The sequence below is a fragment of the Diadema antillarum genome, unplaced genomic scaffold, assembly GCF_040938485.1.
Source record: "Diadema antillarum isolate AM-2024a unplaced genomic scaffold, OU_Dant_1.0 seq00000604_RagTag, whole genome shotgun sequence".
Taxonomy (NCBI): domain Eukaryota; kingdom Metazoa; phylum Echinodermata; class Echinoidea; order Diadematoida; family Diadematidae; genus Diadema; species Diadema antillarum.
Genome location: NW_027271532.1, coordinates 203,536 through 217,934, shown reverse-complemented (window position 1 = coordinate 217,934; position 14,399 = coordinate 203,536). Strand labels below are relative to the sequence as shown.

General features: G+C 38.2%; 1 protein-coding gene across 1 annotated transcript in view; it reads left to right on the top strand.

Moving 5' to 3' along the window:
• LOC139735849 (SH3 domain-containing kinase-binding protein 1-like) overlaps positions 1–14,399 on the top strand; it is a 98,741-nt gene that overhangs the window by 46,066 nt on the left and 38,276 nt on the right. Inside the window, exon 3 of the mRNA XM_071646595.1 lies at positions 6,044–6,176. Within this exon, the coding sequence (XP_071502696.1) occupies positions 6,044–6,176 (133 nt within the window). The remainder of the gene's footprint in view (positions 1–6,043; positions 6,177–14,399) is intronic.

The window sequence follows — 14,399 nt, the reverse complement described above, 5'->3', positions numbered from 1 at the left end:
TTTTTGTTCATCTGTTATTGATATGTTGGCATCATTTTCATCACTCTTTGCTCGAATAGGTACAAAATTGCATCAAATGAAATTGCATGTATCAGGAAGATACCAGTAGATAGAATGTATTATGTGTGACAGTATTTTTGATTTAATGATGTACAAGTATTGTCGCTTCATATGTAAGCATTGGATCATACTTATTTCTCACTCCATAGTGAGAAATAAGTATGATCTGCAAGAATCTTTAAGGTTGAAGGAAGCAGACTACTGACAAGAAGAAGAAGAAGAAGAACAAATTTAACCACTCCCCAAATTCGAAGTCCAAGTGTACAGAAATTATTCTCGCAAAATAGATGTGACATTTACACATTAAGAATATACTAGTGCGTGTGTTTTGTTAATTGATTTCTAGTACCGGTTTTGTGACGTCAACCCACTGTGCTCCCACATGATAGCAATAAACGTAGCCGGCTTTGCAGTCTGCAGTATAATTTGTACACATGTACGTCACCCTGGTGTGATGTTTATGAGCAGCGATGCGGAGTTCATTGCGAGCTGTTCCCACCAGAGTGTGATGTACAGGGAGAGGCTGTATGCCAGGGTTTATGGCGCACCAGCTTCAGGCATTCCTGTATCACCAAGTGAGGCATTCTGAGTAGCAACGGCAATCACTTTGGTCCGCAGCAATCACAGTCATGTTCAGAGATCTTGGATTCTTGTCAATAGGAGCCAATGCACATTGCTTGACACCAGCTCGCCAAGAGAGGGCGCAGCATTCCAAGTCAAAGCAGTCAGATGTATCTGGAGTTGAAATGTACTTGATCTAGATGATGATGACAGTGATTTGACAGTGATTGCATGTATCTACTTTGTTGGGAAATGTATGATCAGAGTCTAAATTTGTACACTGGTTGGGTCTAGTTGCTAATGGTCTACTACAACTCAAACATTTCCCACTCCAACTCATCAGAAATCAGATTAATCACAGCCCTTCCCTGTAGATTGAGGGGTGTTAGAAGGTTGTTCCTCTTATAATAGTGCTAATCAATCAAGTGATTCATTTGTTTTGAACACCCATACAGTATGATTGTGATTACTGTAAAAGTGGAAATTTTCGCTGTGTTGAAATTTTCACGCATTTCGCGCAATCAGAAACTAGCGCAAAAATAAAAGCACACAAATATTTTTACTTGCCATATGTTCCTGTAATTGCTGTCTTGATTCCGCGGAATTGAAAACACGTGAAAATCTTCTCACCGGGCCGAGCGCGAAAAATTAGTCCCGCGAAAATATCCACTTTTACAGAAGCTTCTCCTAGTGCTGTATTCAAGCTGATCATGCAAGTTTGATGTCAATGAATCTTTGTAGAAGAATCTGAAATCATCCCAGAAATCATGAAGTAGTTTTAGATTTGTAAGGGGACATAAATATGTTTACAGGCATTGCACAGATGTCTCCTGTGTGCAGAATGCAGAATGGTCTTTATAGTTTTAAAGTCGGACGATCGTCACCCCTAATGGTACGTTATTGCATAACTCAGGAGTCTGAACGAACAAAATTTGTGCATGCAAGTTTGCGCAATGCCAGACTGCAGTGCTATCCATATACATTGTAAATGTGTGGGACAATGCTGCCACTGAGACACGTGTGTGTGTGTGTGTATGCATCATACACAAACATTGTGACCGCGAGCTGCGGTGATTGGAGGAGAGAGGCCAGAAGACGCTTGGCTCTTTTGGCCTCTCTTCATGCGCACTGTGAGTGTGTGTCCATTCGGATCCCTTCGGAAGCTCGCGTGGCTCGGACAGCCATTTTGGGTCAGGTGATTTTTAGGCCAGTTTGTGTTCGCTGACCCATTGAGCCAGTGCTATTCTCATTCGGTGTCATGACATTTGATACAAAATGGGGGGGAGGCAGCATGTTGCGTTCATCTCCGTGCCGCACAAACCACTCGCCACGATTGTTAAGGCTTTAATATCGACAGTGAATTGGAAGTGAATAGATACACTGTACACGGTGGGTTTGTGGTGCAGACTTGAATGAAAGTCATTCTATTCTACTTTGTCTTATAGCTACACCTGTGCATACAAAGTTATGACAACCGCAAACATTAGAATCACAGTATAACATCGATGTGAAACTGTCGTCTCACATTGTCAAGATGTACTATAGACCTATGTATTGGAAGAACCATGCAATATGGTAGAGGCATACCAGTTGCCATAGCAACATTTCTAGTTTATCTGATGGCTCGTTCGGGTCACTGAAATCTTTAAATCTGAAGTTTTGTTGGTCTGAAAAAGGTATTAAAATAGGGACACAAAATAAAAGCAAAAGTAACAGTCCATTTTGAATCGTACAGTGTAGGTGCTTAATCGGGTTACCAAAAGGTAAATTTGATGGCCTGGTACCAATTTCTAGTGGCCCGGGGCCACCGCTGATATCAAGCCCTACATGTACATGGTTTTGAGTGCCATGTGGGTCAGGTACTCTGTAGCTAATGGTGTGCAGGAAGATATTGATGTGCAGTTGTAAGACTAGATGGTTTGTCTCAGGGAGGTCTGTTTGTCTCAATGTCTTCTTCAGCTCAATAAGTGTAGCGCCCCCTAGTGGCAGGATTCTGCAGCCCATCACAGTGTGTGTTTTCCTCTCTCCTCCCCTCTCGCACATTTTCCTTCCCCATTTTTCCTTTTAGATCCTCATGTTATACATGTAGGATATATTTTGACCAATGAGTAAATTCCTTTTTGTGATTTCTTTTTTAAGTGGAACTGTATAAATATGTGGATTTTGACAAGAGTTGGCAGAATTTATTAAAAGGGTAAATAAGATTGTGAGCTGTTTCAATTAGTAACATGATTCATAGAGAACATACAAATATCGTAAGGAAGGGTTCCAGTATAAAGTCAAAAGATAAATAGAGAAGTAAAGAAAGAAAGAAGCAAATAAACCAACGAAAGATAGATCCATGTGCTGTTAATGAATATTAAATTAGATAGCTAAAGAGAGTTCTGAAAATATGATAACATGTACAAGGATGATATGAGAGCTTTGTTTTTGATAGTTAATTAGTCACAGCCTGATCACAGTAATAGAGCCAAGTAGTTTTGTGATTTCCTGTTAGGTAAAGATTAGAAATTATTCATGGGTGGTCCCAATAGGTTCCTCAGATCTGCTAGGTGACCCCAATGTCCATCGGGGCACAACGTGATATAGTTGGCTAGTTTTCAAAGCTCTACTTAAATCCGCATCCACAACTGCTGGATTCTGAGTCTGCATTGTATGTGAGTGCCACGGGAGATCAGCAAAGTTGTTGACTGCATAAATTCCTTCATTTGGAAATTTTATAGGGGAAGTTAAAACTTAAAAATGGAGTATGGGATGTTTACAGTTGGCACTATGTAAGATATATTAGCGTTCTTCCTCTTTTTTTTTTTCCAAAGTGTACAAAAAGCTCAGTGTCATCCGTAGGGAAGAGTCTATGATGGTTAAAGGACAAGTTTACCTCCATAGACATAGTGGGTTGAGTGAATGCAGCAATATTAGTAGAGCACATCAGTTAGAGTTTGAGGAAAATCGGACATTCCCTTCAAAAGTTATGCATTTTTGAATTTTCTGCTCACTCAAGGCTGGATGAGAAGACTACTATAGCTTGTGATGTCACATGAGTACAACGATATAAAGAAAGAATAAAGAAAATTCAACATATTCCACCTTTCTCGCATAACAAAAGAACACTTGACTTCTCTCTTTCAGAAGGCAGGGGGAATAATATTACCCTTAACATATGTCAGTAACAGGTCAAAGAAATGTGCACTTAATTCAAAAAGTAAAGTTTTGTGAAATTCTCTTTTTATTTTCTTTATATGGTTGTACGCATATGACATCATACACTATGGTAGGCTTCTCATCCAGCAGTGACTACGCAGATACTTTAAAAATTCATAACTTTTGAACGGATTGTCCGATTTTCCCCAAACTTGCACTGATGTGTTCTACTAATATTGCTGCATTCACTCGTGAATCCACATGTATATATGAAGGTGGACTTGTCCTTTAACATTAGTCCTAAATAGGTGCATAATTTGGCAGTTCTGCACATGACGATAAGACTGTAATGCTCTGGTGTGTGGCAGACTGCCAATTAACAAATTTGAACAGTTATATGACTATGCATTACGTCTACAAGATGATTACAGTATTGTTTCATGAAGTGGTATTTGAAAAATGAAAATAGGATTTGAATTTTAAAACTTTTTTCCCAATGGTGTCAATACACAATGTTACTCTTTATCAAAATACCACATTTAAACCTGTTTGTTTTGTTTGTTGTTGTTGTTGTTGTTGTTGTCGTTTTGTATTTGTGATGAATTGCACATAAATCATGTAAATGGAACGTTTTATATTCCAGGCACTGTTGCAGTATGCAGATCATGTATATTTTAATCTGGGTTTCAGGTTAGATATAAAACTCTGTATTTTTCATGAAAGTCTTGTAGACATCATTTGGTGTAAAGTGTTGTGACACCTGTGCTTGTATAAATTTATGTGTGTGTGCATGTGTGTTTTTTTATTTTTTATTTTTTTTTAGTTGATTAGACATGGTTAATTGTATATTGTGTTTAGACATTCGAGATGAATGTTTTTGTCATGTGAAATTGTAGAAATCAAATGAAGATTATTAACAAACAAAAAAAGTGCTTGCATGTAAGTGAAAGTTCATATTACATACATTGCAAGGAAATACCCCACTCTACACTTGTAAGTCAAGGTCTTCTTTGTCATGTGCTTCACCAATGTAGTTCCACATCACCATCTTCAAAGTGTCTTTGGTACATTGAGTATTCAAATGGAAACAGAAAGTTCGATGGAATTTTCAAGTTTCATATGTTTATGAAACATAAATATACCAACCTCATACTCAAATTACATAAGGTGATTAAAAGTCCTGGCCAAACAAGTTTCCTGTTGACCACCACACAAAACTTCACTGATTTTCCTTTTTTTTTAATTGGAATTAAAAAATGTATATGTACTTATCCTTTGTATCAGTTTTTGTTGTGCTGCAATAAACAAGCTACAATGGCTTTTAGTGACAAAAGGTTGTAGTTGCCAAACAATCATTGTGAGAGTTGTCAGTTAATGACATCATTATTTGACCTACATTGTAATTTGAATGCCATCTGTGGTTGACACCAATATTTAAAAAAAAAAAACATGGAGAACTTTATAATTCCATAACTTCTTAGTTTGTGTCCAATTTTAGTTTAAAAACAAAGAACCCTGCTATTATAATCCTCAGACTACGGTCATTGTATTCAAAGTCAACTTGAGCACAATGTGGTATTGTGACTTTAAAATCACTTCTCATGGGTTAATTCATGAACATGCAAAGGGGAAAAGTGTCTGTACTGTAGTTGCCTCTACAGGTAGCCAGGAGTAATGCCCTTGTTCACTTGTTCACAAGGAACTAAGACACTGTCAACAACACCAGCGGACTCTTGCAAATTTCTGTACACAAAAGGTTTTATAAGTAGGGGGTACGCAACACAGAGACATACATGTATGTATATGTGAGCGTGTGTGTATGTTTATGTGTGTGTGTGGAGGGCGGGGGCTGGGGTGAAACTGTGGGATGGGGCAAAGAGGAATCAGGCAATAAGGCCAAGAGGAAGACGAGGAAATCTTTTGGCCACTTTGTGAAATACATCCCTGTATCATACTGACCTATCTCCGGCACTGAGCAGCGTTAAGTACGTCAGTGGGAATCTCTGTGTAATGCTAACGCAGCTGCCTGTACTATCCAGCTCTCCTCAGAGTACACTGTGCTTGTACGACAGTCGGAGGGGAGGGGAAAAAAAGAAGAGATAATTTTGGGAGGAATTCCAAGTCAACTATTATATACTTCCTCTGTGATCCATCTGGCGGTGTTCTGCTGCTGTTATATTTCCTGTCATTTTTTTTCCTTTTCTTTCACCAGACCCTTTGCCTTATTTTGCTCTTTTCTCTCGTTACATGTTCTTGTGCATTCAACGTCGGACTCCGCCAGGTCATCAAAGACAAAGAGAAGGAGAAAGGGTCGTCGATGAAGTCAAAAACGCAAGCACCGCTCGCCAACGGGGATGCTGCCGCGTCGTCAGGCATGAACACCCCTGACCAGGACTCCAAAGTAACAAAACGAGGTAAGCCAGCCTTTACGAGGGCCTTCCTCTTTCTCTGAAACTTTGGAGCTAGAACTATTAGCTGCCTCATAAGAACTGCCAACCCCCCCCCCCATGACTTGGACACATATTTGCTATTAAAACTTCATCACTGCCATAAATTGCATAAAGGAGCAAAGTATACTATATGTATGTCATATAAATGTGTATCTCCAGGTGGTTCTTTTTGGTGGTTTTAATTTTGCACAATTTATTGTTTGCGACAAAATCAGTGCAGCCAAAACATTGTCTCCCGTTACCGGAATGCAATGCATATTATCATCGCCAGGATTGGAAATAGTTGACTGCACTTCTTTTAAAGGGAAATACTTCACTCACTCCTCATGCCATTATTATGGTTCTTGATCTTGAAATCAATAATTCACAAAATGTAATATCATGACCCAGATTTACGAAAAATTGTGCTCTTGAAAATATATGACATAGGCCTACTATACATGTATACAGTGCTGCCTATGCTTTGCATAGAATGTTTTCTAGAGTTGTAGTGATTATGCAACATTTGATGACTTTTGTTGAGGGGGTATTGATTGTGTTGCTTGATGATAAGTGCCACACAAGAATTGTTACATAAAATGGTTTGGTAATGACATCATTACCCCCATCTATGTTACATACTGTATACGCCATATATTTGGCAAGTCTGATTTTTTTTCTTCGAATCGGGACTTCACGATAGTTTCGCAAGCGATAAAATTGACAGCTGTGGAGTGACAGAAATGAATGGAGAAATGGTTGTGTGCATGCAGAATTTATGTTGAGATCAGAGTTGATAATTTTGCATGTTATTAATTTCACGAATAGCACTCGAAACTTTATATAACTTGTAAAAATAAAAACCTCTTGGAATATATGGCATATACAGTATGTTGATGTTGATGATGCTGTTGTTAACATGAAAACAGCAAATTTGGAATTACCTCACTCTGTGTGTGTGTGTGTGTGTGTATTTTACACGTCCAATTGTAATGAAACATTCACTCTTCTATTCATTTTTCTTTCCTCTTTTAGTCAATGTTTACTTGAAATGTTTAATTTTCCTTTGACAGGGTTTATTGCAAGTACTGTATACACCATATATTTAGCTATTGAATCTATTTTTTTTTCCCAAATCGGGACTTCTTGAGAATTTCCCGAGTGGTTAAATTCGCGATCGTGGAGCCCAGTACTGAACGGAGAAATGCATTCGTGCATGTCACATTCATGTCAGGCTCAGAGTTAATATTTTTGCGTGTTTTTAGATTCACAATAGTACCGGACTCACAAAATAAACAGTGGTAGATAGTCATCGTGCAGTGAGCGATTATTGTTGTTTTTTGATCTACCAAATGATGCAACTGATGTCTGCTTGTTTTAGATGCATTTCAACAACATGGACAGCATACTCACATAGAGCACAAGGCATAGTAAAGGCAGTGATATACACATGTAGGTATACACATAATCCTGAACAAGAGTATTGGAGCTTTGTTCAGCAAACAACATTCAGCACCAGGCCCAACCCTAGCTATTGAAACTATGTCATATTTTCTAGGACATCCTGCTATCACCGCCTGATTTTAAGTTCAGTGCCCCGTTGCATAAAAGTTACTATTGTGGTAACGTTGCCATCCAATGGTAACTACCATGGTAACAATACTCAACAACCAATCAAAATCAAGAATTCCATGGTAGTTATAATGGGATGGCAAAGTTTGACCACAATAATAACTTTTATGCAACACAGGGCCCAGGAGTATCACTGGTGCCAGTGTTGAGATATAAACCTAGCACTAATACTAGCATACAAAAGGAGAAATTCCTAAAGAGGAAAGTTCTAGATCCATTAGCTATAATCAGCATGGTCATAATCCAAGCTCAAAGTAAAAAAAAAAAAAAACTCCTCTGTGAAATGTTTGAATTTCCAGAACATTTGGTGATGGGATTTTGTTGGCAAAATGGCACCAGTATTTTGGAACAATCTCCATGTAAACAGTAGAATAGTACAGATTTTGATAAACTTAAATCGTTGCTAAAATCTCATCATTTTGATGATTACTGGTGATTATGTTACTGTTATACAAAAAAAAATTTTCTGTAATTTTATGTGTTTCTAAGAACTGAATATTTACTTTTGCTATTGTTATTATTATCATTATCATTATTATTATTATTATTATTATCATTAATATTATTACTACTACTACTAGAATTAAAACACACACAAACACAAGACAGTATTATTGCATGAACTTCACGTGGTATCTTTCTATAGATTATGGGAAATATTCACTTCATTGAAGATTTGAAATTATGGCCTTGTAGCAGTTTTGTAGTCACATTATTGATGGTGTAAATGATGTCTGTCTTTATTATAATTTTAGAATTTACATCCTAAAAATTAAGGTTTCCTAAAACAGTGTTTAAAGACAAAGTGCAAGAGATGTGATTTGTGTGTGAGTGAGTGCTTGTGTTGAGTAATGTATATGCCGAATATTTCACGAGGTTTTTTTTTTTGCGAATTTCGCAGGTCGGGTGTTATTCGGGAATTTAAAAAACATGAAAATACAAACTCTGACCCCCGAAATAATCTGACGGGTATGCATGCATTTCTCTGCTCAGTTACACTGTACTTCGCAATCGCGAATTTTACCGCTAGCGAAATTGATGAGAAGTCCCGACTCGCCAAAAATTAGATTCGTTAAATATATGGCGTATACAGTATGTGTTGTGTTAGGTTTTTTTTAGCTTCTCTTTGAAGTATTGCGTGCAGTGCTAGCTGAAATGCACTGCATTGTACATGCATGTATAAATGTATACAAACAATTGTTATTTTGTGAGCCAGATTTCTGTTATAGTTGTTTGTGAGTAGCACACAATCCCTATCCATTTAGACTTTAACCGCAGTTCTCCTCCACACACTCATGGGAGGAAACTTTTGTCTGCGTCACCCCTGCTGATCAAGTCCAGAAGTTCTGGATACATTTCTTCTTGTTCGGTGGAAAAGGGGATGGGGGAAGAAGGGGGAGGGACAGGCTGGAATGGGGGTGGGGTGAGGGAGGAAGAGGAGAGGAGAGACTTGGATGGGGTAGGGAGAGGCATCATTGTCGTATAGTCTTAGCCTAAGCCTCTTAGACTTTTCATTTGCAGTATTTTCACTATTACTCAGCCATGCTTAGTTCTCATACAGAAATGTTTATTTAGGACTAGATACAGCAGTCAAGGGGGGGGGGGAAGAACAGTAGCAAAAGCTGACACCTCCCATCCCCTTTAAAAGAAAACAACCACAACAACAGCAACAACAACAACAACAACTGTTCCAACAACTTTCCTTATGTCCCACTCCAATTATTACCAAAACGGTATACATGTAGCTATGTGATGAATTTGTACGTCTGAATGCTGACTAATGAAACAATGTATAACGAAACGACGTAAAATGAAACAACGGTCAGAGCATCGTTTCAAACTAGAACTCGATGACAAATCAGTATTCCATAATGTCCATGTATGCGTCTTAAGGAATGGCCACCATAGAATGGTACATTGTATGACTGGGCAGGGCTTAATGTGAGCACATGCAAAAGGTAACCCTATTCCTCTCACTAGCAGTAACGTCATGACAATTACAACATGAGCAGTGGGAAACTGCACATGTTGATCTGTACAACATTTTCGAGATAAGCGTTTGAACAGTCTGTCAGCTATACAATGATTCTTTATACATCGTTTCTTTATTTGAATTACCGAGTTTTGTATGAACTGGCTTGCGTCTGAACAGGGGGTCTGTGCCTGAAAGCGAGTTTTTGTAGCCCGAGGGCAAACAAGCATGCTTGGCTGGTACTAGCATCCTGTCATTTTGTATGTGTGTGTGTGGGGGGGGGGGACCCCTCTGCCCTGACTCAGTAGACCCCATGGGGGAATGGCATAAGTTACGTTCAGACGGGAGCCCTTAACCTCGAAGTTAGGAAACTTCGAGGTTAGAGCTTGTAGTTAGGGACCGTGAAGACGCACTCGTAGTTAGCAAACCTCGAGGTTTGCTCGAAGTTTCGAGCCACGAGAAATCTTATGGTTAGCGCTCTAACCACGAGCCGCGGGGGGTCCCCACTCGTAGTTAAGCACCGTGTGGACACAAAACACAACGAACTCGAAGTTAAGAGTGACCTCGCCGTAAACTCCGGCCCCCACAATTTCCCTCTGCTTCCGGGTCAACCTCCCAAACGTACACCACAAATACAACACACGTGAAAAACCTATGACGCATGACACAACAGCATCATCTTTTCTTCCCATGTGCTTGATCTCTGAAACTGAACACATCGAACTCGCTATCAAACTGTATTCTATATTCTTCTCCGACGCTAAAAAATGTTTTCGACGAATATCTTCATAAAGGCATAAAGTCATCAGTGCAGTGCTATCTCTGCATACCATGACAGAGAAAAAGAGTCCCCGTAAGCGAGTCCGACAGGGTTCGACTAAAGAATAAATAGACGCCTTGTTACAGTGTGGGCTGAAACTTCCGGTTTTGTGTTTTTAACATCGAGTGGGACCCACTCGCAGTTACGGGGGGCAGAAGCTTAACCTCGAAGTTTCGTAACCTCGAGGTTAAGATTCGTCGTGTGGACACACGTCGTAGTTAGGGGGCAAGAGCGAAACCTCGAGGTTTCCTAACCTCGAGGTTAGGGCCTGCCGTCTGAACGTAACTACTGTTTCAGTTTTGTGCAAAGGTTTAGCAATCATTGGAACCTTTGCGCTATGAAAAAAGCGCAAGCGCTCCTTAGCTATTAAATGAGATTCTGTCAGATGTCATGAATTCCAAGCCATTCCGGACTTTCAAATGTGAGCCAAGTCAGTTGTATCTTCCTGCTTTCCATAGTATGTGCTACATAGGTATATTAATGCACATTTGGCCATTAGGATGAATGTACACTGTACTAAAGTCATACTGCCGCTCTGATTTATTGGCATTTAAGAACTCTTTTATGACTTTCTATTAGGCATTGTAAGATGTAGGCTATTGGGATATAGCTCATTGATTTTGACTGTTAATCTGTTTGCATTTTTATCAGCGTAAGGTTGCTGCAATTGCCTCATTGTACTCGAGTGTTGTCAAACCAACTGTCCTTGTTTACATTCTTGGTATGAGAGGATTTGGTTTAAAATAATTCAATTCGATTTAATTCAGTTTGATTTCTTTCAATTCAATCTGATTTGATTTGATTTCATTGAATTGAATTGAATCTGATTTGATTTAATTCAATTTGATTTAATTTGATTTAATCAAATTAAATTGAACCAAATTGATCAGAATCGAATTGCATCGAATTGAGTAGAATTGAGTGTTTGAGACTCTTTTAAGAGCGAGATTATTTCACCAATATGACCATCGCAGCATGCATACTGTAGCACCTTAAGGCCTAATGGGGGCAGTTCATGCTACAATGTACTTCCCTCATTCACCATACCTTGTACACCAATTGTATGTCTCAGAAATTACAAGTCAACCATTTGGCATGATGTAGAGTGTAAAATTTGGTCCCTCGTTGCTATAAAGATATCATTGTTCCATCGTCTGATATTGATTGCCATTTAAACAGGAAATAGTTTTTCCTAGTTGGTGAGAATCCCATAATGATAGCTGCCCATGAGAGAGTAAAATTACACCTGGTTGTGTTTATATGAAATCCATGTACTTGCTGTCTTGTGACCAGCCCATATGATATTGTGTGAAATGAAAATTAAAGGTCTGCCATCTTCTTGGACACAGAGGTGGCTTTCCTAGAGCTATACTCGGTTTTTAAAGGGATGGCATAGTTTTTGTTGAAATGGAGCTTTAGGTTTCCAACTTTTTTGTAAGATAATGAAAAACCTCTTATGAAATATGAAAAAGCTTACAATTCTAAATGTAATTTAGAGCTTATTTAATGGAAATTGTTTCTGAATTGACCGAGATATCCCCAAACAAAGAGGTCCTAATAAAATGGTGGACGCGACCCACCTTGTATTAGGACCACCCTTGTTTTACCTTCTTATTTTTTATATGTCAACTATTTCAAAACTATTTTTCATCAGATAAACTGAATTTCTCTTAGAATTTTATGCTCGTTAATATTTCATTAAAGTGGTTTGTAATAATCTTGAAAAAGTTGAAATGTGAATCCCCCATTTTAATCAAAACTATACCATACCTTAAAGGGACTGTACAGTACTGGTTGAGGTGACGGTTTAAGTTTATAACATTTTTTGGTGAGATAATGAGAAACCTCTTATGAAATATGAAAGAGTTTGTAATATCAAGAATGATTCAATGTTTATTCGATGAAAATTGACCTTGAAATGGCTTAGATATCTAAAAAACACCAATCCTAATAAAATTGACAGACCACGACTTTTATTAGGATCTCTTTGTTTTACCATAATTTTAGATAGATATCTCACTCATTTCAAACTGGTTTTCATCCGGTAAACTTTGAAAATTCCTCTTAGAATTGTATACTCTTTGATATTTCAATAAAGTGGTTTTTGATTATCTCACAAAAAGTTGAATAATTTGAATACCCCGTCTCAATCAAAACTATGCCATATGGTATAGTTTTGATTGATATATCCCTTTAAGCCAAAGAAAAGTATTAAAGAGGACAGTGAGAGAGAATGTGAGGTTGAGACGGAGTGAGAGATGGGGATGACTGCGGGGAAGGAGGAAGGAATTGTTCTTATGTTTCTAAGCAGCCTGAGAGTTATTTCCTGGTTGCCAAGCAGAGTTTTGGCACCAAACTGCTACATGTGTGTGTAGTGCCTCACTGTAAACCAAGCATTATCAGATGCACACACACACACACACACACACACTTGTAGCCACATACTTCTTCTACGAGTGTATTTAAACAGCACACCAGAAGATAAACACTATGAAGGACTGTTACTACCGCTGCTACTGATGTGATACCCCTGACTATTTTTTTTGATCATCTTTATTTTGATAATGATGATAATCGATATGATTTAGAACACACCAAATACCCTCTGTGTAATGCTGTAGGTGCAAATAGAATAAAGAAAAGAACAGGTTTTAAGAAGTAAGCCTGTAGAAATTACAGAAAATCATAGATAATCGAAAAAGAGACCTTCAACAGTAGTGGGTCTTTCAGACAGCTTTAGAAAGAATCAGATGAAGAGCAATTAAAAAAACAAAACAAAACAAAATGGAAGGTGCCGTGTATTGAATATATCTACACTATTCAAAAACTTAACAATATTGGTTCACATTAATTTCTCCTACTACTACTGCACCTGCTACTACCAAGACTGTAATCACTTTTAATCAATACACTTGTGATATTAAATGACATGCTAGGATTCAAAGACATAATTTATTATAAATGAATGAATTCTCTGTATGATACGCAAATGATTCAAGTGTACTGCTTGTATTTTCTCATTAGTGGTATGGTATTTCCTGTCATCTATGAAACAAGTTTAGTTTACCCAAAAGTCCAGCATTTATAAATACATGGAACAAAATGACTTATGTATCAAATTATTGCAGTTTCGCTTTTCAGTTGTCTCCAAGCATGCCAAAATAACATTGTCATAATCAGGATGTAATGTTACATCCTGATTGCATATATTCGCTGACACACGGCTGACGGACACTATTTGTGGTTTTGTACATACCATGGGAAGCAGCGAATGAGGACCAATACAATCAGATCACCCATGTCTCACCACACTGCTGGGTATTTCACAACCTGTTGAGGACAGTTTGATTTTGCTACAACACGTATTTCCCATAGACGCTTGCCCGAGTATACTCCGGATTCATCCTCTATGGCCGAATTCACGAAGGTGGTACAAATAAAACCATGGAGCCTCAAGTGTCACACGGAATATTTCGTTATGAAATTGGTCATTTCATTGACAAAATGACCGTTTCGTTAACAAAATTATCATTTCGTGGACGAAATGTTCAGTTAGTTACAAAATGTAATTTCGTTACAAAATAATCATTTCATCGACGAAATGACCGATTTTTATATGAAATATTCCAATGCGACAATTGGCGCTTCATGGCTTTTGTCCATGGTTTAAACCATGGTTTCATTTGTACCACCTTCGTGAATTCAGGCCTATGGGTTAAGGTGATGTGATGGGTATAGTGATATCAGCATCTAATATTTTTCTCCCCACTTCTCTTTGTGTCCC